Consider the following 25,426-nt stretch of genomic DNA (forward strand, 5'->3'; position numbering starts at 1 on the left):
CAAAGTCAATTCAAATGTGATGTGGTCCCTAAAAAAAAAAGGTTTTGTAAATTTTGTTGGAAAAATGAGAAATTGCTGATGAACTTTGACCCCTTCTAACTTCCTAATGAAAAAAAATTTGTTTCGAAAATTGCGCTGATGTAAAGTAGACAAGTGGGAAATGTTATTTAGTAACTATTTTGTGTGACATATCTCTCAGATTTATGGGCATAAAATTTCAAAATTTAAATATTGTAACATTTTCAACATTTTCGCCAAATTTCCGAAATTTTCACAAATAAATTCAAACAATATGAGCCTAAATTTACCACTATCATGAAGTACAATATGTCACGAAAAAACAATGTCAGAATTGCCATGATACGTTGAAGCGTTCCAGAGTTATAACCTGTCAAAGTGACACTGGTCAGAATTGCAAAAAAATGGCCCAGTCATTAGGGTGTTTTAGTGGCCGGGGGTGAAGGGGTTAATTATATTGTAGGCACAGGTCAATGAGGGACTCAGCCCTCTTCATCAGGACAGCAAGCCAACAGAACATAAATATAAATATAGGACTATATTTATGTTCTTTTGGCTTGCTGTCCTGATGAAGAGGGCTGCATCCCTCGAAACGCGTTGACCTGTGCCGACAATAGAATTAAAAGACATACATTTAATATAATCGAGCAGTGTGGTGTGAGCGCGGCGAAAAACCCTTTCTCCTATACATCTCCATGCATTAACCTCGGGGAGCTGCAGCTGACCACCCCAAATTCAGCTAAACTAGGGGTCGTGACTTGCACAACCACTATAGGTGAGTGATCCAGACATCAATACTTAAGTGCTTTACCGGTTGAGACCCTATTGCGCTTTTTTCTTCTGCAGTATTTTTTCATTACACTACCTGTAATGAAGGTAAAAGGCTTAGACTAGGAATAGGACACAGAACACCGATGACAGAATTAGTCCAAAAAAATGGGGTGGGAGGGGTTAACTTTGTAGCTGTATTGTATAAAATTACATTATCATAATTAAAATAGTATTCAATTCATTATGAAGCTATTTATTAACATGAAATGAAAGGGACTGTCTACAAATACAATGCTTTGGGCCGGTAAATAAAATGTGATTCCTCTCTGATGTGTATAGAACCTAAATTACCTGACCCAAGGACTTCTGAGATACAGGTATCTCTGGATAATTGGATTTTTATCCCTGCATTCAAAATGCACAAGTGCCATCTACAGGAAGGTTGTGGAACTGCATACACATTATTCTGACCGGCTTATTTGGTTGTAGTGCAAATATTCTTTCTTTATTCATCCTCAGGCGGCAGTGAAGGATTAGGCCCAGGCTTTTTTACAACTTTTTGCATCGCTACAGATTGATATGAACTATTTAGCTGCAGTCCAAAGCAATACATTGAGTTCCATGCAATTGGGTGAACTGCAGCTGCCACTTAATAGTTAAAATCAATCATTATTGCTACAAAATATTGCATTGTGCAGAAGCATGATGAGTTCACCTGATTATGCTGCTGAGTGCTGATGTTACTGGTGCGCCTAAGACACGGTGAAGACATGGGCCATGGTAAGTGCCTCATAGTGAAACCAAAGATAGAAGGGACTTATTGTAAAGGAAGCTCCAGAATGTAAAAGGGGGAAATGTTGTGAAAGAGCACAGTATAGAAAGGGGGCAGCAGGAGGTGTTTTAGTGTAAGGGCACAGTGGGAAGAGGGTGCAGAGTGGGGAGGATACATTCTAAAACAGGGCTAGCATGGGAGGGCATTACTACCGCGGTCGCAGCGGTCGCCATTGCGACCGGGCCCGGGCGGTTAGGGGCCCGCGGCCGCCCGTCAGATCAGCAGCCAGCTCCTTTCTGTGAGAAGAGGTGCCATGTTCTGCCGCAGACCACGCGGCGTGGCGGCCGCTATATGACCCAGTCACCGCCGCTGACATCGGGCCCCCCTGCCTGGTGTCAGCAGTGGTGGCTCCTATCACCGAGCTCCCGTCACCAAGCTCCCGTCACCGTACACTGCTTTGATATTGCATAGAGCATGCATAATCAGTCTTCCCCCGTGCCTGCGCGGTGACGTCACTCCTGTGCGACTGCTGTGTGTGGTGAGAGCACAGAGCGCAGGAGGATGCCGACCGGAGCCACGGGGGAACGAGGGCAGAAGTGAGGAGGAGCAGCGGTGAAACAAGTAGAGGTGAGGACAGAGCTGCGTTGGAAGTAGAAGATAGGTGAGTTCTTATTTTTTTTATAAAATAGTGAGTACACGGGGAGGCTGGCTACAGGACACATGGAGTCCTTTGGGGGGGCCTGGCTGCAGGACACATGGAGTCCTTTGGGGGGGCCTGGCTGCATTACACATGGAGGCCCTGGGGGGGGCCTGGCTGCATGACACATGGAGGCCCTGGGGGGGGCTGGCTGCATGACACATGGAGGCCCTGGGGAGCTGGCTGCATGACACATGGAGGCCCTGGGAGAGCTGGCTGCATGACACATAGAGGGCCTGGGGGACTGGCTGCCTGACACATGGAGGCCCTGGGGGACTGGCTGCATGACATTTTGAGGCTCTGGGGGTGGGGGGGTGGCATGACACATGGAGGCCCTGGGGAGGGGCTTGTTGCATGACATATGGAATCCTTGGGGGGGCCTGGCTGCATGATACATGGAGACCCTGGGGGGGCTGGCTGCATGATACATGGAGGCCCTGGGGGGGGCTGGCTGCATGATACATGGAGACCCTGGGGGGGATGGCTGCATGATACATGGAGACCCTGGGGGGGGCTGGCTGCATGATACATGGAGACCCTTGGGGGGGCTGGCTGCATGATACATGGAGACCCTGGGGGGGGCTGGCTGCATGATACATGGAGGCCCTGGGGGGGCTGGCTGCATGATACATGGAGGTCTATGGAGTTGCATTATACATGGAGATCTATGGGGCTGCATAATAAACATGAAGGACACCTTATACATGGACTATATGGGTGCACTATACATGGAGGAGTATGGGGCTGCATTATACAATATGAAGGTTTATGGGGCTGCATGGTAATACATATAGGACTATGGGGGCTACATTATAATATATGGAGGACTATGGAGGCTACTTTATACATGGAGGACTATGGGGGTGCGTTATAAAACATGGAGGACTGTGGTGCAGTATAATATATGGAGAACTATGGAGTGAATTATAATACATGGAAGACTATGGGAAATGCATTATAATACATGGAGGACTATGGAGGTGCATTCTAATATATGAAGTGTTATGTGGGACCCTTTATACTATATGGGAGGCTATGTGGGGGCCATTATAGTATTTGGAGAGCTATATGAGGGGGGACAAAGATACAAGCATGGGATGGGAATGTTTTGAGCTGAGGGAAAAAGGCTCTTTCCCTCAGCACCCAGCTTTCCCATGCTCTGCTGTACATCTCTCACCACCCAGCTTTCCCATGCTCTGATATCAGAAAGCTGGGTGCTGAGGGAATGATGTATAGCAGAGCATGGGAAAGCTAGGTGCTGAGGACAAGATGGATATCAGAACATGGGAAATCTATGTGCTGAGGGTAAGAGCCAAGTGTCAGCAACATTATCCCGTACCCTAAGTGTCGGTGTACGTGGAGGGGGGGCCCCAGTGTAAATTTTGCACCAGGGCCCATCAAACTCTAGTTACGTCACTGGAGGGCACCATGGAAAGAGTGGGGAAATAAGGAAAGTTTGAAGAGAGGCTCAGCATGATTAGGTGTCATCGTGGGGGAGGACACTGTGAATGTGGGAACTGTGGAGGAGACTGCATGGGGGACAATGTGGAGATAGTGAAAGGATCAGTGACACAATGGAAAGGGGACAGCATGAAATGGAGACAATTTGGAGGCCATAGTTTATAAGGAAGGATAGTGTGTTGGATATAGTTCATGAGGAGACAATGTGTTAGTTCATAGAGCAAAACAGAGACGATGGCTGCCAGTTGCCAGTGAGCAAAAACATCTTGAATGCACTACAAACGGTATTTCACTTTTCTCTTCAAATACGTTTCAGTATTCAGATTTTTTTTTTTTTTGCAAATTCAGCAGGCTCTACATACAATGAAGGAAATAATTATTTGATCCCTTGTTTTGTAAGTGTGACGCCCAGAGAATGGGGTACTCGGTCCCGAGTGGTGTATAACTGGGGAATGTCACTTTTTTGGTGGCCGTTGCCCGACTCATGCCCTGGGTGCTTTTTAATGGGGAGTATTTACAGGATAGATTAAAGTCATTGGTATGACGCCTGCAGGTTGCGGTTAATATAGGGAAACCGCCGCTGCTCTCTAAGGCTGGTGATAATGGCAGCTGTGGTGGTAGGCCCTCCGCAGGTAGGGCTGAGCCCAGGAGATGTATATTGGAGTAATAAGGGAGGCCACACTGTGGGTTGTAATAACAGTCTCTACTCACTCTTGACCCTGGCTTGAACGGCTGGTTCAGGTCCCTGTAGTTCCAGTGCCAGTTGATGACTTGGTTGCTCTGTCCCTGGCACCCTCAGTGTGGTAGCATGGAGCGTTTGGGGCCCAACTATCCCTTTTGTGTGGCAGTCTCCTTGTCCGTACGGCGGGCAGTGTGGACCCTGTAAGGCTGGTCTGTGTCCTGAACCCTGATCCTTGCTTTACTGCTGGTACCCCCAGATCTGTGGGTCAGTGAGGTCCGTGGAGGTCCCCTCACTGTGCAGTTATTTGCCAGTCCGTATGAAACTGGCGTCTGACTTAGGGCCCTGTGCCCCGTCGGTGCTCTGGTCCCAGCGGTACTCGGGTGTACCTGCCCTGGTGACCACTCTCCAGTGCCCCCGGGTCACCGTTACACGACCCAGCTCTCAGGCACCTCTTCCTCCTTCACTCTCTATTTCTGTACTGTCTGCTGTCCCCTCCTACCAGGCTGTCTAGTCCCCCTGATCTGGCTCCACCCTCTAGGTGGCCATCCCCTTGTGTCCGACTAGCCAGTGACCGCTGGTGTGGAGTGGAAACTTTGATTTTGGTGTGTTTAGGTGTTACTGGCACTGGTGTTCCAGGTCCCTGGGGGTAGGCCCTGCATCCCGGTGAGGATGCAGTACCTAGTAGTGCCCTAAGTGGCTCAGGGACGCTACACAAACCAATGGCATGTGCGAAAGGATGAACCAAATCGTGATTGAACTACTGAAAACCTTACCATTGGAAGAGAGGAATTTATGGCCAGAGAAACTACCTGATCTAGTGGATATTTACAACAATATCCCAGTAAGTTCCACAAACTGTACTCCGGCATACCTTATGAGAGCGAGACCAAGATAATTACCAATTGATCTTGAAATGGGAATTGAGACTCCAGAAACCAATTCACCAGATGCTGATTGGGACTTTACACACCGAGAGCAATACAGAAAAGTACAAGAATGTGTAGAAAAGAGTTTGAACCAAAGCAGGAAAAAACAATAGAGAGTATAACAAAAATGCTCCAGCAGTATTCTTAACCCCTGGAGAAATTGTCTTAAAAAGGAAAAGAAGACCCATAAACCCGATGATCAATGGGAAGCTGAACCTTATACTGTGTTTATCTTCCAATTTTGAATGAATGAAAGGTATTTCGGTCTGTTTTAGCGCTTACTGAACCATTGTCACTGGTTTAGATAAACAAACTTTTATTGCTGAGCTCCTGTTAACACTATGCGTTACAGCAATCCACTGTTGCTTTCATCAGGTATCATAATATCTTAATTTTAATAATTCTATCCACGGGTGCCTCTCATTGCGCTTTCCCCCTTTTTCATTCACATCTTCCAATTTTGATAACAAGTAGACTTGCATGATCAGCAAAGATAAAGGGAAGACAACAGCAACTGTCTCAAGAGATCACCTAAAAAATGTCCAGAACAATTGAAGTCCAAGGAAAAGATCCCTTGTCAGCCTCAACCCCCTGCACAAAAGAAAATGATTTGTACTGTACTCGGAGACATTCAAGCATCCAGCAGGAGGTTCAACTGAGTTCATTGAGGGGAGTGGGTAACTCCAGTGACCTGACTGCCTGACTGCTGTGCTGCTGTCAGTCTATCAGTCTGGCAATCCAGCAGTGGGTTCACCACTGGTCTCACTTGGTACTGTGGGAACCCGGATGTGAACGCCGGTGACCTGAGTGATGTCACAGCCCTTGTCCACCACTGCCATCAATGTGTCCCAGGAGCTACAGTGATTGGTGACATTTTCCATCACCTCAGCTTCTGGATATAGCACAGCAGAGACCGTCGTGGGACATCATATGGATTACGTCGGACCTGCAGGTGTGTTTTGGGGGTTAAAAAATTGGTGAAAGTGGGTATTTTTTTATTATTTTAAAGAACGTTTGTGTTTGTTTGTTTGGTTTTTTTTTTTACTTACAGGGTTGGTAATGGGGGGGGCTCATAGACAGCTTTCCTTTACCAACCCAGGGCTTGATAGCAGCTGTGATTGTTGACAAATCACAGCTGACATCCATCAACCCTATATTTTGGCCCAATTGCTACCGCACCAGAGAAATCGAGATGGATGCGCCAATTGTGGGCAGGTGCGGGCTGCTATTTTTAGGCTGGGGAGCGCCCAATTATCATGGACCTTCCCAGCCTGAGAATACCTGTGCCCAGCTGTCTATTTTACCTGTGCTGGTTATCAAAAATAGGCGGGGAACAGCACATTATTTTTTATCTTTTTTCACTGCGCCTGCCAATCACAGTACTACCAGTAGCAAAGATGGGTACAGCATTACAGGGGTTCGTCGTTCCTGCGACAGCACACATCGCTATGTGTAAGTTCATTAGTAGTCATGAGTCTCTTAATGGGGTTGTCCACTACATTTGTATTGATGGCCTATCCTTAGGATAGGTCATCAATGTCTGATCGGCCTGGGGTCCAACACACCACACCCCCGCCGATCAGCTGTGTTCTGTTCCGGTGGTGGCAGCAGAAAGCCGGAAATGCTCAGTTCTGGAGCTGCTCCATCTTCTTATAGCAGTACTGCATCTCCACCTCCTATTGATTAGAATGGGAGGCGGATGTGCAGTACCTGGCAGCAGCTGCTATCAGAAGATGGAGCAGCTCCGGAACTGAGCATTTCCAGCTGCCCGCTGCCACAAGAGAACAGCTGATCGGTAGGAGTGCGGAGTGTCGGACCCCGGCCAATCGGACATTGACCGCCTAACTTAAGACTAATGCCGGCGTCACACGCTACGATATATTGGGCGATATGTCGTGAGGGTCACGGATTCCGTGACGCACATCCGGCATCGTTAGAAATATCGTAGCGTGCGACAGCTACGAACGACTGTGAATGAGCAAAAATACTCACCTTATCGTTGCTCGTTGACACGTCGTTCATTTTCATAATATCGTCCCTCCTTCTGTGCGCCGGTTGTTCATCGGTCCCGTGGTAGCACACATCGCTCCGTGTGACACCCCGGGAACGACGAACACAGCTTACCTGCGTCCCGCTGGCAATGAGGAAGGATGGAGGTGGGCGGGATGTTACGTCCCGCTCATCTCCGCCCCTCCGCTTCTATTGGGTGGCCGCTGTATGACGTCGCTGTGACGCCGAACGTCCCTCCCCCTTCAGGTAGAGGATGTTCGCTGCCCACAGCGACGTCGTCCGGGAGGTAAGTGCGTGTGACAGGGAGTTAACAACTTTGTGCGCCATGGGCAACTAATTGCCCGTGACGCACAAACGACGGGGGCGGGTGCGATCATTCGTGCGATCGCACGATAGATCGTCCCGTGTGACGCTGGCCTAAGCCATCAATGTAAATAGAGTGGACAACCCCTTTAATGGGAGTCTGTCCCTAGGCTTTTGCTGACCCCAACTGTGAGCTGCAGGATGTAGAAGCAGACCAAGCTCACACTACTTATTGGAAGCGTTCAGTGTACGCTGTGCATAGGCCGAAAACTGCTAATCAGTGGTGTGGGAGGAGGTATACAGAACTCATGAATATGGAGGACTATATAGCAACAGATTTACTAGTCCGCTATTGATAATCTCCTGTTGATAAACAGTGAATTTATCACGACTATTGCAAGCAGCCCAGTAAGTGACACAATGCTGGAATCAGCACCAGCATAAGAAATGTAAGTCAGGGACTTTGTGGCATATATTTGACTCACCCCAGGGCTTTGGGGTACTCTGTCCAAGGCCTGATATTCACTGGGACGTATTACGAGTGGCTGTTGCCCGATTCTGTGACCCTTGATGTCGCTTAATGGGGATTTGTACAAGGGAATAAAATAAAATATTTTTCATGACGCCATTTGTGGTATGTGGCTATATGAGGAAAGCAGCCACTGCAAAGTCTCTCACTGATGGGACTGGTGGTATTGGGCAGCTTACTCTCCACAAGTAGAGCTAGGCCCCAGGGGAGGATAATGGTGGTTGTAGTATATAGATGCAGAGGTGTAGGAAGAATTCAGACAACACAGGGGCTGAGGTTTAACTTGTGCTTTACTCACTGGTTTGAAGTGTCTGCAACCCGACTGATGCTGGTCTCTACCAATCCGGTATTCCCTTTGTTCCAGTGCCGGTGTAGTGATCTGGTGAGCTTTACTTTCATGCAACCATGTGTAGTTGGTGGGTCCCCGTGGCTTGGAGCGTTTTTGGGGTCCCCTACGGTTTCACAGTCCTGGCCCGTATGGCAGGCAGCTTGAACCTCTCTTGGGTCGGACCTCTGATCCCGTTCCCTCTTTGCTGCTGTGCCCCGGACACTAATGTCGGTAAGGTCCTTAATGGTCTCCTCACCGGGCAGATTCTTATCAGGTGAGCCTGAAGCGTCTTCCTGAACTAGGGCTCTGTACCCCGTCAGTGCACGATCCAGTTAGTACTCGTACTGTACTCTCCCTGGCAACCGTACTCCTTTTTACTCAGAAAATGACTAAGGGTGCCAAATACACTGGAACAAAAATAACCCAAATAGTGTTATAGGAAATAATAAAAGGTAAATACCAAAATATCAAAAGGTTCCATGCATGTAATATTATGGGCATAGATGCCCAGGCTGTATGTACAAACAAAACTGAAATTACCAAAAGGAGACCATACAGAGAGCCATAAAATATAATTTTTATTAATTTAAGAATAAAAACAAGGTATAGACAAGAGTGATTGAAAGAAACACCAACATAAACAGCAGGGGAGAAATGAGTAAAATAATTGTGCCGGTACAAAGCTATGCATACACAGCACTGCTTATACTGTCAGAGAAGTTTTAGTAATAATGGAACAATTATATGCATAAGCAGGCAGGGTCATAGATAATAGAGGGTACAAGTGACAATCAGAAATATACCATCACATTAAATCCACAGCGATCAGAGTGATATCTTCAAAATGATCCATAGCAATTACCTAATGGCATCTCCTCCTGCTGGTGCTGGCGTCCGTCCCTACACGTGTTTCAGCATAAAGCCTTCATCAGGGGGCGTTTTTACTCAGTCACTTTACTGTCTGTACTGACTTCTGATTGAACGTCTCACTCACTTCACGTATACTGCCTTCTCTGTGGCAAGATGCCCATCACCCATCCACTCCACTGACTAGCCCTTCCTCCCAGGTTTCTAACTAGTGGATTGGATGAGTCCCGACCAATAGGTGGCCATCCATCAGTCCCATCTCTAGCTTGACACCCAGTTTGGGGAAAAGGGCATGGATTTGTGTGTGTTGTGGTGTTTACTGGCACCCGTCTTCCAGGAATCCGGGGTTAGTTGTACCCCGTGGCACCTGACACTCAGGGGGCGCCACATATTAACCTTAGATAAAAGTTTAGAATGCTTTTATGTATTGGAAAGAATGATGTTTAGAAGAATTTGTGACGCATTCATACTCATAGATAGAAATAAATAATAAGCGCATACTGTTACTGACGTTACATACAGTCATTAGCATGTGAGGCACTCATATGGCTATGTAATGACATTCATTATCTGATGAAGCAGAAATTCATCAGATGGTGCAGATTAAAGCTCATCCATGCAGAAAGCATCCTCTTGTGGCCACATCCCTTCCTCAGCGACACAAATGACTAACATTCTAATAAACTACCATAAGTATCATGGTCACGATCCAGATCACGGCAGTCTGTGAAGAGACAGTTAGGAGCGCTGGAAGCCATAAGCAATAAAAGGTTGGTAACAGCAAAATCTTGGTTAGAATATAAAGGACTATCAGACGTGAAGGTACAACTTTTGCCATCTAATCAGAGAGCAGCAGATCTAGAAGTAGAAACCCGGATCCCAGCGTTGTCAGTAGCGTGCTTGCTACAATTTTTATATCACTGTTTATCAGCAAGAGATTTTCACTAGAGGACTAGTAAACCTGATGTCATGTAGTCCTCCTTATTCATGAACTCTTTATATCCCTGTCCCACCACTGATTAGCAGCTTTCTGCCTATACACAGTGTAAACAGAAAGATGCCAATCAGTGGTTTGGACAGGGGTTATTCAGAACTCAGAATTCAGAGATCTGCAGCAGATAAATCAGGGTCTATGTAGTATTCTGCTCTCATATTAGTGACAGATCCCCTTTAAGATTATTTTGAGACTAGGTTTCAGAGACTTAATTTTAAGGCCTCTGTTCCACTTGCGCATAGCATCCGATGCAAGAGCCTCAGAAGCGATATGCTAATGAACCTCTGCTCCCACTGTGCTGCGAGCATGAGCTGAGGGTCATGCGACGGTAATCCGATCTTACGATCGGATCACAGCTGCTGGAAAGAGGGAGGAAGCACCTTTTCCCTCTCCTCTGCTGCCTGTCTGTGTATACATCACACTGTAGTCAAATGACATCTGAGTGCAGTGCGACATTTCTCACACACACACACACGCGCACACACACACACACACTTGATTGGGTGCGTGGGAGCCGAGACTCGCCGCCAAATACAGCATTCTGTGATTAATTTTTCATGCTGATATGGCATGAGAAATCAATTGCAGGTGGACACTGCCGCATAGTTTTGCAGTTGTGCAAGTGCAATCCGATGTTTTATCGGATTGCACTTGTCCCTGCAAAACGCAAGTGGAACTGACTCGCCCACCCCAGGGCCTTAGGTGACTCGGTGTCGGGCCGGACTAGTCCGGGGTAGTCAACGGTGGCGGGGCCCGACTCTGTGACCCTGGTGGAGTCAGTTAATGTGGCGATATTGGGGAGGTGATGATAATGTTTATATGAATATTCGTGACGCCACCTGTGGTAATTTGCAGCTATGGAGCCGCAGCTGCTGGAAGGGACCTCCGGGGCTGCTGTTATGGCAGCTGAGGTGTTTCTTGCTCTCCACAGGTAGAGCAGATACCCCGGGGCAACCTTTGGTGCTTGGTAAAGTCTATGGTGTTTAATGATGAGGTACACGATAAACCAGACGACGCAGGACTTTCAGTTAAGAGGTTTTACTCACTGTTCAGTCACTGCAGTAGACCGGTTACCCACGGAATGCCAGGATCCGCTGTCAGGGGCCGCCGCCGATCCCGGATAGGTCAACAGTCAGTCCCGGTGTACCCCTCTTGTGTGTGTCCTTTTCTGACTGACTTCCTAGCCTTCAACTGTTTTAGCTGGTCTTGGCCTCCACCACAGGGCCTGTACAAAGGGGGTTGACCGCAGTCGTATCTTGCCCTCTTCACCGGGGGTCTGTGGCGAGAAGTGGCCCTGGGTGCTTGCAACGATCTCCCAGGCCTTCGGTTTTACTTTTGAGGAATTGTCTTTCTTCCCTGTCTAGGGACCGTCCCTGAATGCAGCCAGATCCCTCCACCCGATGTTGTCAGTGGAACAGGTCACGGGACAATTGCCCTTCCGTGGCCTTGGAATCCTTTCTTCTTTTCTTTCAGTGTCACCTGGGCCTAACTAGACCCCAGGATCTCCACCAGGAACCTCTTTCTGTCTCTGTCCTTTCTGTCTGCTGTCCTCTCCTGACAGCCCACCTCCTCACTCCTTCTCTCTCACTGCCTGACAGGCTGACTAGACGGACTGAACTTGAACTTCCTAGTTACCTTTATCTACTCTCTCTTTCTGACTCCTCCCACACACCCACTGGCTAGGCCCCACCCACACCATTGGGACCAGTGATGGGACTTACGGCCCCATGAGCTAAACATCTATGGGGGTTGCTGCCACTATCCCTGACCCGGTGTATGCCTACCGATTGGTGTGTGCAAGTTTTGTCTGTACACCGGCAGTTGACCCCATTCTTACCCGGGATGGGATACCACACCTCTGGCTGAGGTGCAATATCTTTTGTGGCGACGGAAGCCTCAGGGGCGCCACAGAACCGAGGCCTAATTGTAACTTTCCCAGAGAAACAATATCATATTCTATAAAATATCTAAGTGCTACATGTGGATTTCATACTTTACATTGTTTAAGGCCCCAGCTTCTCCTGCGATGTATATGCCCCCAGCATCTCCTGTGATGTATATGCCCCTAGTGTTCCGTCTCCTGTAATGTATATGCCCCAGCCACGGCTGTGATGTATATGCTCTCAGCATCTCCTGTGATGTATATGCCCCTAGCGTGTCCTTTAATGTATATGCACCAGCCTCTCCTGTAATGTACATGCCCCAGCCCCTCCTGTGATGCATATGCTCTCAGTGTCTCCTGCAATTTATGTGCCCCAGATTCTCCTGTGATGTATATGCCCCCAGCTTCTCCAGTGATGAATATATGCCCCCAGCCTCTCTTGTGATGTATATATGCCCCAACCCCTCCTGTGATGTATATATGCCCAACCCCTCCTGTGATGTATATATGCCCCAACCCCTCCTGTGATGTATATATGCCCCAACCCCTCCTGTGATGTATATATGCCCCAGTGTCTCCTATGTGATGTCTATGATTTACCAATTTTATTATCACAAAGAGTGGACAGTGCTCCAGACCAAGACAAACCTGGAAGCAGTTGTGAGAAGCAACATGATCAATATCACTGAACATCACAGCCGCACCAAAGAGAAGCAGCTCCAGCCATCACAGTAGGGTGGGGGGCGGGGGAGGGGGGGAAATTAATTATTTGACTAAATATATCAGGGTAAATTTCAAGTTGATCATTTTGTGCGGCCTCCAAAAGTGGGTACAAATTTCCAAATGGCCCCTGACAGAAAAAAGGTTCCTCATGTCTGCTTTACATAGTAATGGGTGGAATCTGTAGTAGCCTTATGAGACATTTGGTGTATTTGCCTCTGTATTCATGCGGGTTTGCCTGTAAGTAAGGGGTTAAGTAAACACAGTTTCTGCAAAAGATAAGTGTAGAGTTCCATCTAGTGTAATTTTCCTTTTTGTGGCTATACATGGCTTTGACTCAAAAATCGCATCTGGAGTTTCATATCATGTAGGATCCATATTACAGCTCATTATCGTAAATTGTCAAGTGGTGGATTGGTCACTGCGTGTGGGAACACAGCATCACTGGGCTTCTATAGAGGCCCCTTAGATGGTAATATGGAATTGTTTTTAACATTTCTAGCTATCACTGACCCCTGAAGCTGAGATAAATCCTTCCTCTTCACTAGATAGCAAAACTAGATTTACATTGAAGGGGTTTTTCCACAAATAAAGTTCATTTTAAAGTTGATTTTAATCAATAGATCTTGGAATAATAATAAGTTCCACAGTTGTTTGTTTGTTTGAAAACAATAAAAATCTTTGGATAAAAAAAAATACCAAAACATAGTCTACGACGTTCCCTGGGTCACATGAGGCGTCTGTGCAAAATTTCGTGATTGTAAATGCGACGGTGCGGATTCCTTTAGCGGACATACATACACACATGCATACACTCAGGTTATATATATATATATATATATATATATATATATATATATATATATATATATATATATATATATATATATATATATATATATATATATATATATATATATATTATTTTTTTATTTTTATTTTTTTTTTAACAGTGCTTTGATTTGCCCACAACCCTTCATCAGTCAGCAGAATGCTTCCACTCACCCTTCTGATGAGGACAGTAACCACCTGATCCACATAGCCCAGTCTGGACCAGAACTGAGAATCACAAGTGATCCAACAGTCCAAGCCTCCCAATATAGCTAGGATTATAGGTAGGATTACAGGTGCACGCCACAACACCCTTTTTCTTTTTTTTTTTGCTCTCTGTCTTGTTTTAAATGAACAAATCAGTTTACAACAGATGTTTTCACTTGGACATTGTGATTCACTGGGACATGTTCAGATTTCCTCTTATAAAATCAGCATATATTTTTGTCCATGTTACCTATGAATAAGGACCTGTTCTAGGGTCTAAAAAATGTCAGGTTTTGGTTATGTTTTTTAATTTTGTATGTAATTTTAACATTATGATCTAAATAAAACAGAACAACTCTTAGATTACCAAGGGGGCCTTGTCCCACCTGTATCAGAGGATAGACTGTCCTTGTAAACCCCACAATGCCTATGATTCCTCGTAGAGGTACCGCCTGAAAGAAAGAAGGGAACATAGGGGGGAGACTTTTAAATAATGAAATACTGCAGCAGACACTCCCCTCTCCCCCCCCCCCAAGATGGCGGATCTGGTTCTGGTTTCGGAGGCAGTTTATGACTTCCAGATTTGGATTTCTCAGACCCCCCGACTTGCTGGACTGTGAGGACTACCCCTGCCCGAGGAGCACTCCCCCTCGCTGCCCTGGGAATCCGTATGCTGTTTCAGCACATCCTGCTCTGGTGGAGAGTTCTCTTCCATCCTGACTAGGGGAGAAGTAATACTCACCAGAATGCAGTGAAGGTGACTCCTCATACCACCCGGAAATTTCCCACCGGAATGCGTTCGCTGGGCACCGCCATCTTGGAACACCTTGTGCATGCGCAGGTGACGAACTTCCGGGTGCCGCGTCACTTCCTCTTCACCCCGGTGTTCCATCAGCAGGGCGCCCGTCTCGCAGGCTCCATGTGAGGATCACATAGCCTGCAGTGACGCAGAGCCGAGCTCCTGCTCCAGACCCGCACCCCACCACAGCAGACAGCCGAAGCCCTGGGGAGGTGCATCCAGGCCCGAATGCCGGCTTTTGGTAAGAACCAAACTTCCACACCGGGTCAGACCTGGGAGTTTCCATGGGTTGTCCCATCAGGACAGGAAACCAAACTGATGTGGAGGAGAAGTACCTCCCTTTTATTTCAGTGGGTTTCCTGTCCTGAGGTGGGCGGAACCTCTCTCAGGTGGTGCTGTCATAGGCGAAAGGGAAAAGTAGGGATTTTATCAAAACAGCAGGAAGCTGACGAGTAAGGCCGGTTTCACATCTGCGTTGTTTCGACCTAAACGGACTCAGTCATTAATGTATTACAGTTCATTTATTTACAGTGTAAGCGCGACACCATGTGGACACATGCGGGTAGTGCATGAGGCATGCTGTCGCTCTTCCACTGTAAATAAATGAACTGTACTGCATTAGTGACGGAGTCCGTTTGCTTCGAAACAACGCAGATGTGAAACGGGCCTAAGTGACACATCGCTGGAATCAGGGTCACGTCCCCGACATTTTGCTGCTCTCAGATGGGGTAGAAAAACCTGGTGACAGATTCCCTTGAAGGACTCCAATGAATGTGTGTATCTTTTCTGAACAGATTTCTACATGCTTGATATTCCCAGATAGGTGATGTGACGCGTCACAGACGAGGATGTTCTCTATCCCTGCTGAACACAACATGGCCGATATAAAGCATTACAGTTACATTTATTACATCACCACATCTTCAGTAAGGCCATTGTATTCATCTCCGCTCCCGGTTTTCTACAATTGTCTTCACTAAAAGCGGAGATTACAATTGTGGGTCCTGTGCATACACTGTGAGCTTCAATCAATGTCACAGCAGGAGTCTTCAGCCATTGATTACTGTTGGAAGTGATTGCGGGCAATCGTTATGTAACTATGCTCATTAATAGCTGGCGATCAGCTAACCCACTGCCACTAATAAAGAGTAATAACCGGAATGGTGAACGCATCTATAAACTCGCCAACTCCCCTGATTTGTCACCCTCATGCTTTTTCTTACAAACACTTATAGAAAAGAATTGAATTGTTATACAGAGCGACCGAATACTACAGACTAAATCATTGCATAACCAATGGTGCACGCTTCTAAGGAAGGTTAATTCCGATGTTGTCCCTCATGCAAGGGGTCCCTAGGCTAGCCCTAACCTCAAGATTACCCCTAATAGTGGAGATGCCTGAGACCGGTACCTGGCTAAGCATCCAATAATATCAACCAAGAAGAAAAAGAACCACGCTGGAGGATACAAATGGGCTGATAGAGTAAACATCAGTGGAGATCACAGCATTGAACATTACGGAAGCATTGCAGCAACATTTCAGCACAAGGATCGTCCTTCTTCAGGCTCTGTAAGTGAGCAGGTGCCAGGGAAGGAAAAGGAGGCGCATGAGACAGTTCTGTACACAGTACTGTAATTTTATTAGTGCACATGATTTGAGCAAGGCTCATCAAAGGGAGCCAGGTCTTACCCAAATTTAGGAGAATATTCACATTTTCTCAGGAAGGGGGGGGATGCAATTCCCCTCACTAAATATTCTCCTCCTAAACACAGCCATGTTACGCTCCTGTGCACACATTAGTGTGCATGACAAGGGTGAGGTTATTTTAAACCCCACCAAGGAAAAAAAAAAAAGCTGCCGATTGCCACCAGTACGTCGAGATTTTTACAAACATCAGAGACTGTAATGTCGGCGTCAGGATCTGTTCAGACTACTGATTTTGACACTCCGTCTGACAACTTCTCTGAGGTCTGAAATCAGAGCAGGCTGACTCGGGCGTTGACCAACAGATTGGTAGTTCATAGATAGGCAAGCAAAAATTAGTCTCTGCTGCTTTGCTTGTGAGTTGTCTTTGATCACATGTTGTGGGGGAGACAATCACTTCTGCTCCCCTCCTAATATGCTGGCCAGACACTTTCATTAATGCCAGCTATAGGTTATATTAGCTAGTCTGGTGAGGTGTTGTGATTCACACAAACTGGTGGTTGAGGTACTAGTTTCTGTGTGCAATTGTTGCCTTTTTGTTGCTACCTTCCTGCTCCCCCCCCATCCCCAGTCTCTCAGTGTTTGTTTCTGTGTGTTCGCAGTGTGTCAGAGATTTGGTTTTCCCGTTTGTCTTAATCGGTTTCCATCTCTTCTGTCCCTTCCTTCCCTAGTAGGAGGGGAGCATCAGATCAGTTCTGGTCAGGAGCTTAGCCAGGCATGGGTCTCCAGCATCTCTTCTATTCAGGGTAACCTTAAGGTTAGGGACAGCCTAGGGGCCCCTATCATGAGGGACAGCATGCGAGCCCCAATATAGTTCTCTGTGTCTCTGTGGTGTTGGCGCATGCATAGGAGCTATTGTGAGACGCTCTCGTGCATGCGCCAATTAAGCTGACTGCCTGGCGGCGATATGGGAGAGTCTGTAATGGCACACGCATGCGAATCAGGTGGCGCCAGTAATGCGGTGGTCAGGTGACCGGCACATATAAACAGGCGGGAATTATTCAGTTTTATACCCCCTCTCTCCTGCTGAAGCCAGAATACCAGTCAAGTGCAAAACATACATTGGGGACCAACTCTTTTTAAGGGCACCTGTCTGGGGACCCCCCCACCCCTTTCTAAGGTCATTTGTCTGTAGGTCACTGGCTGTTCCATCCAGTCCAATAACTGGGTATTTCATTTTATTACTACCAGTGTATGTCATTTTAGGATTATCTTATGTCTGCTTTACTTATATATAGTTACTTAGGTTGAAAAAAGCCCTAGGTCCATCTAGTTCAACCTTCCTCCACCAGTTCTACATTTTGTCATTAAGTAATTTATAACCAACAATGTTGTGTACTGAGGAAATCATCCAGCCCTTTCTTAAAAGCGGTTATAGTATCTGCCATTACTACCTCTTGTGGTCGGGTATTGTACAATATGACTGCTCTAACTTGAAACCCTTTTCCTAGTTAGCTGTCAGCATCGCCATTCATCCACTTGCAGTGAGTATTTATTGTCTTTGGAAGGAATAAGTCATGTGCCAGCCCTTTGTATTGACCACACATGTATATATACATTATACATGCATAACCAATGCCTAAATGATATTATATAGGCACATGGACTTTAAAGGAGATATTATTTGCAACATGATCATTATAGGGCACTTTTACTATGAGCATTTCATTTAAATTGAAATGCTACTAGTCAGCCACTAGGTGGCACTTTATGCTTACTATTCAGCATATTAAAGTGATATACCTCATTACAATTGAGTTTTGTCCGCTATCCTGTCTCCACTTGCTTTTACCTTGTTCACGTCTTCTTTGTCATTGCTATTTTAATTAATTTTGTATGTCATTTAGTGTCTAATATTTTTTGAATAAAGTTCAGACTATTTTTTGCACCATATGCGTCTGTCCTCTTGCATTTAATGTATGTTATGGAGTCGTTGCAGCACCAGGTGTTCACATAGGCTGTATGCTCACCGGTTTATTACAGGATGCTCATCATGGATTTTGTTGCTGTTGTCCCATATGTCAGCACTACAGCCCATTGATCAAACTGGTTTCAAAACTCAAAGTTGGGTTTTGTGACTTTTGAGTCTTAAAGTGATATCTTCCTGATAAAACCATCTAGTATTGTGTTGTAACTTATGCCAAAAGCATCACTCCAGTACCTGAGTGCAGAATATTTGACTGGGACCTGATCTAGAAGAGAAAAAGGAGCCAGCACGATCTGAAAATGGCATGCATCATATAAAAAGTGTAAATTCACAGATTTATTCCAACTGTACTATAATAATAATAAAAAAAAAAATGAAATTTTTAGCAAATAATTGATCAATTCTTTGAGCCACCCCTGCCAACGTCACGGCAAATCTCAATAGGGGGGTCCTACTCTACATTCTGTATTTCATGTGCCATGCGGCCTCCTAGATAAAGTTAAAAGCAGAACCATAATGGAGCACACATACCTGTAACCTGTATATAGCCGCTTCTATGTTGCAAAAGAGGCAATTATGGATAGAGACCAGCCCAGGTCCCAGCATGTGGAGCAAGCTCTACACAAACCAGGACTATATCAGAACTGACCCTCCCAGTGCCAGACAGCAAGCATTGATAAAGGCGGACCAGATCCAAGAATGGTGCTTAATTAGCATTGCCTGTGGAAAGGGAAGCAACTGAATGTGAACAGCTACCAACAGGAGGAATATAAAAAAAACAAGGAGAAAAATTGTAGGAAAAATACCCTGACTATAAATAAATAAATTGCAAGTGCTTAATAACAGGGTACTTAGTATATACATTTTTGCAAAAAGGTAAGAAGCTGTCTCACCTCGTCACGGTGTACCCATCTGAGACAATCCCTAACCTACTGAAGTTAAAAACATATTCTGTACCTGACTTGTGTCATGTCAAAACTCCAATATGAATGGTAAAGTGGTCAGCTGGGTCCCAGATTAAATACACAGCAAAAGTGAGAAGCAAGTAGTTGTTCAGCCTCAGTAATCAGGAGGAATATATTGGAAACCAAAATCAGGCGTGCATAGTATGGTGGTGGTCAGCCACCAGAAAAATGTAGCATAACTACAGCCAAACAGAGAGAGAGGGGAGCCATCACGCAAATTCACAGATTTATTCCAACTGTACTATAATAAAAAAAATGATTTTTAGCAAACAATTGATCTAGGAGGCCGCATGGCACATGAAATGCAAGAATTGATCAATTCTTTGAGCGACCCCTGCCAACGTCACAGCAAATCTCAATAGGGGGGTCCTACACTATATTATGTATTTCATGTGCCATGCGGCCTCCTAGATCAATTGTTTGCTAAAAATCTCAATTCATATTACAGTACAGTTGGAATAAATCTGTGAATTTGCACTTTTTATATGATGCATGCCATTTTCAGATCGTGCTGGCTCCCCTCTCTCTCTGTTTGGTTGTAGTTATGCTACAAATGTCTGGTGGCTGGTCACCATCATGCTATGCACGCCTGATCTTGGTTTTCAATATATTCCTTCTGTTGGTAGCTGTTCACATTCAGTTGCCTCACCCTCTCCACAGGCATTGCTAAGATCTGGTCCGCCTTTATCAATGGTTGCTGTCTGGCACTGGGAGGGTCAGTTCTGATATAGTCCTGGTATGTGTAGAGCTTCCTCCACATGCTGGGACCTGGGCTGGCCTCTATCCATAATTACCTCTTTTACCACATGGAAGCGGTTATATATACAGGTTACAGGTACGTGTGCTGCATTATGGTTCTGCTTTTAACTTTATCTAGGAGGCCGCATGGCACATGAAATACAGAATATAGAGTAGGACCCCCCTATTGAGATTTGCCGTGACGTTGGCAGGGGTGGCTCAAAGAATTGATCAATTATTTGCTAAAAATCTCAATTCATATTATATTACAGTTGGAATAAATCTGTGACTTTGCACTTTTTATATGACGCATGCCATTTTCAGATTGTGCTGGCTCCCCTCTCTCTCTGGGACCTGATATAGTTGATCCTGGATCAATCACTAGCTTAAGCTCAAAAACTGCATGTGTCATAGAATAAGGGATGACTTAGGCAGCGCTCACATCCACAGTATTTTGCCGCAAAATCGGATCCGTCACAAATGCGTTTCAGTTCCATTCATTTCCAATGGAATCGTGGCAAGATCCGGTCACATACTGATGCGTGCGTCATACACAACCGCATGTGACCGCATCTTGCCGCGATTCCATTGGAAATGAATGGAACTGAATCGCATTTGTAACGGATCAGATTTTGCGGCAAAATACCGCTGATGTGAGAGCGGCCTTAATATCACTATGGGACTGCTAGAGAAAACGCCCTACAGTGCTAAACTCTTTCTAGCAGTCCTATAGACAAAGACGCTCAACCTGCGCTCCATTCACAAAAGGCTTTGCAGAGCGCTGTTCTCGGGAGCAGTAGGGGTCTGTACAGATAACATATCTTTTCATGAGGTTTTATCAAGATTGAACACTAAGGCTATGTGCGCACACTGCGTTTTTTGCAGTGTTTTTGGGTGCGTTTTTGGTCTAAAAACTGCATGACTTTGCTTCTCCAGCAAAGTCTGAGTTTTCATTTTTGCTGTCCGCAGTGTGTTTTGGTTTTTTTTAGCTGCGTTTTAGTGGTGTGACCACAGAGATGCAACACGTCAATTCTTTTTGCGTTTTTCACCCATTGAATGTATTGGAAAAAAATGCCGCAAAATGCATCAAAAAACGCTGCATCTTTGTGGTCAGAAAAAAAGGCGGCGTGCGCACATAGCCTTAAGCTCAGTTTGGCCATTATCAAGAATTTGTTTTGTATAGGCTTTCTGTCCCCAACGTTGCTTTCCCGCAGCTAGCATCATTTCCATACACTTTCAACTGTGAAAAGTAGACTATTTCCAAATGAAGACCCCAAATAATGAACATTTTATTCCTTTTAACAACCTTAGTTTACGAACCTTTATGTTGTTAAAAGAAGGGACATAAGATGGATCATGTGCACAGCAATGTCGTTGTGACCGTTAAGAGACCGTGGAATGCCAACTGCAGCAGGTGGTAATAACAGACAATAGCAGAATTTAAAAAGGGGCTGGGTGCTTTTCTCACAACAAATGGCAATGTGGGTAGAGAAAATGTATAAAGGCCACTTTACATGCTGAGATATCGGTACAGATATCGCTAGCAAGCGTACCCGCCCTCGTCGGTTGTGCCTCACAGGCAAATCGCTGCCCGTAGCGCACAACATCGCTAAACACCCGACACACGGACTTACCTTCCCTGCGACGTCGCTCTGGTCTGCAAACCGCCTCCTTTCTAAGGGGGCGGTACGTGCGGCGTCACAGCGACGTCACACGGCAGCTCTCCAATAGCAGAGGAGGGGCGGAGGTGAGCGGCCAGAACATGCCACCCACCTCCTTCCTTCCGCATTGCCGGTGGACGCAGGTAAGGAGATGTTTGTCGTTCCTGCGGCGTCACACATAGCGATGTGTGATACCGCAGGAATGATGAACAACATCGTACCTGCAGCAGCAACGATATTTTGAAAAGGAGCGACGTGTCAACGAGCAACGATTTTTCACGTTTTTGCGCTCGTTTATCGTCGCTCCTTGGTGTCACACGCTGCGATTTCGCTAACGACGCCGGATGTGCGTCACTAACAACGTGACCCCGACGATAAATCGTTAGCGATGTTGCAGCGTGTAAAGCACCCTTAACTGGAAAACATGAATGAACTGATTGACCTGTGTCTTTTCTCAATCTACCATGTTTTTCCAAAAGTAAGACCTCACCCAAAAATAAGCCCTAGCAGGTATTTTCAGTATTTTTGGAGCAAGGCTTAAATATAAGCCCTCCCCCAAAAGTAAGTCCCCTCATAAGCCCTCCTCCTAGTCGCAGTTCAATAATGAAGTGTCCGTGCAGCTAAAAAAAGTTAAAGAATACAGCAGGACACTTCATTATACACAGCAGCACCCTGTAATCACACCCACACATACCCGATCACACACACACAATCAGATCACTCACACACACACACAATCAGATCACTCACACACACACACAATCTCTCTCACACACACACACACAATCTCTCACACACACACACAATCTCTCACACACACACAATCTCTCACACACAATCTCTCACACACACACACAATCTCTCACACACACACACAATCTCTCACACACACACACAATCTCTCACACACACACACACAATCTCTCACACACACACACACACACAATCTCTCACACACACACACACACAATCTCTCACACACACAATCTCTCACACACACAATCTCACACACACACACACACACACACACACACACACACAATCTCTCACACACAATCTCTCACACACAATCTCTCACACACAATCTCTCACACACACACACAATCTCTCACACACACACACACAATCTCTCACACACACACACAATCTCTCACACACACACACAATCTCTCACACACAATCTTTCACACACACACACACATCCGATCGCGCGCGCGCGCACACACACACAATCAGATTGCGCACACATACATCGGATCACACATACTCACCACATCTAGCCACACAGATTTCTTCTCGCCAGCAGAATCCTGAGAGGATGTGCAGTGGAGCACAAGGACCTGCCGCAAGGCTAGCTTACAGGACCTGCGGACCTGTGACTTCATCCCATCATTCCTTGCAACCGAAAGCATTCTGTAACGCTGGATGTGATGGATGGATGGATGGATAAATGAATGAGTGAGTCTGTGTGTGATCTGCTATGTGTGTCACCCAGCAGCAGGGGAGGACGGCATGTAGCACTCACTGGAGATCACAGGGAGGACCAGGGATCCACACAGACATCCGAGTCTGGTAAGTATGAGTCTCCTGGGAAGTGGGGAGGGGGGGGGGGGGCTGCTTTTTGGGGGGCTAAACTTACCCCCAACCATGTTCCTCCAAGACCTCTTCCAAAAATAAGCACTAGAGCTTTTTGGGGGGCATAAAAAAGTATAAGATCGTGTCTTATTTCTGGAAAAACACAGTATAGAACTATGACTCACATTTGCTTCACCACAGATTATCCGATAATTTCCAATAAACACATAAAAGCAGAAAAGACTGGATTGTTACACGCTGTCATTTCTCTACTGCACTCCATAAACCTTACCTTTCTGTAGCACAGAACACTGTAAACGGTTCTGTAAAATATAGTAGAATAGTAGTTGCTGACAAAAAAAAAATGCGTGTCATATGGATACTAAGTGAAAAAATAAAAATAAACTGCACTCTCGCATAGCACTTGCATGACACATGGAATACCAAACAGATTTCACTTGCTCCAATCTCCTGGATAAAAATCGCTCATGTGACCCCGGCCTAAGGATGGAGACCGCCATCAGCGTCACTCTTTACAGTACATCAGGAGGCGACACACAACTCTGTTACGGGTTTGTAAGTCACCGGCGATTACAAGGTCGAATTGTGTTACAAAAGATTTTATTTATCAACAGTATAACTGACGAAAAAGTGCTGGGTTATCAAGAGGATAGCAGGAAAAATCATCACTGCTCCTTTACTATATACTCATCATAGATCTGGGACCCAATTCCTCTAAAAAGTACAAGTTAGGTTTGAGTCTGCTGGAAAATCCACAGTGGCATGTAGTAAAGCGACAATAGAAAGCAATCTGATCGATGAGGTGAGGTTCTCTGAGGCAGAAGGTTACAAAGTGCAGGTAGAAATCAGATCATGATATACATGGACATTAATATGGTTGGCTGTACCCGATGTGGCACAGCAGAATAAGGCTGGGTAAGTGGTGTCATCGTCACATTTCTTGGCACAGAATACTTGTATGAAGTCCTCCTTTATTGTTGCATACAGTGATAGTAATTGACCTTTATGAATAAATATAGATTATAACTGAAGGTGCACCGTCTGCTGATGCTTTTATTCTTCGCTTTAACTACTAAATAGACAGAAGACAAAGACGCCTCGATGCAGACAAGTGCAGGTGACAGCATCCACAGACCTGCACCGGAGGTAATCTGCTGTCATCTCAGAGATACATCCACAATAAAGTGCCGCCTGCTCCAAAGCTTGAAGTAAGACCCCTCCCGTCACAGTCCGGAGGTGGACAGTACACCATAGAGGACAGGAGTATGGCTTCCCAGGATCCGGGGATACATGAACACACGTTCAGTTGAACAGTATAGAGTCTGGATCTTGATTGGCCATCTGTGCTATGTGCTTGAGAACGTCCTTCTTTGTGATAATTCCCAATAATCTCCTGGAAGGAAAATGGAGAAGACAAGTTAAAGAAGCACAGACCAACTCTAATGCAATACTCTGCTGTGCAACAATCATAGAGAAAGGCACAAGTAGATTAACTTGTAAATTGATCAACTAATTTAAAATTATGGGATAAAAAGGAATCCCCTCCAAACAGCATATAAGGAAGGTCAACCAGGTCACTGAAATGTCAATCCATGTACACCTTTATATCTTCTGTTACAACACCAAGATCACAATCAAAGAAGTGGGAATATACAGTGTGCCCACTTATATCCTGTCCACCGCCATTAACTTGAGAACGGCGGCAGCTATAGGCATAGAAGTGGTGTCTAGGTATAGTAAAGTAGCCATGCGCTACGCAATGACACCACCTATAGCGCCACCTGGTGGAAAACAACGGAGTTAGTATATTTATCTTGAAAATGGAATGAGATAGAGAAAAAAAGTGAATTAAAAAATTGTAGGGCATCATCAATTCAATACAAATCAACACCTTGCATACAGAAATGCTATGATAAGAACGTGTAAAACTCACAAGGCTCCGGACGTGAAGCAATACCTCATGGAGACCTTCCTACAAGTCATTGGGTATGGTGGCTGCGTGAAGTGAAGTGGCCTCCACGCTCACCTGACCTGACC

General features: G+C 45.7%; 1 protein-coding gene across 1 annotated transcript in view; it reads right to left on the reverse strand.

Annotated features, from left to right (window-relative positions):
• Positions 1 to 23,972: 23,972 nt before the first annotated feature.
• Positions 23,973 to 25,426, reverse strand: part of CLCN5 (chloride voltage-gated channel 5) — a 116,720-nt gene continuing 115,266 nt past the window's right edge. The window contains exon 14 of the mRNA XM_075324039.1: positions 23,973 to 24,782. Coding sequence (XP_075180154.1) covers positions 24,692 to 24,782 — 91 coding nt within the window. The 3' untranslated portion in view covers positions 23,973 to 24,691. The remainder of the gene's footprint in view (positions 24,783 to 25,426) is intronic.

Source organism: Anomaloglossus baeobatrachus, chromosome 9, assembly GCF_048569485.1.
Source record: "Anomaloglossus baeobatrachus isolate aAnoBae1 chromosome 9, aAnoBae1.hap1, whole genome shotgun sequence".
Classification (NCBI taxonomy): domain Eukaryota; kingdom Metazoa; phylum Chordata; class Amphibia; order Anura; family Aromobatidae; genus Anomaloglossus; species Anomaloglossus baeobatrachus.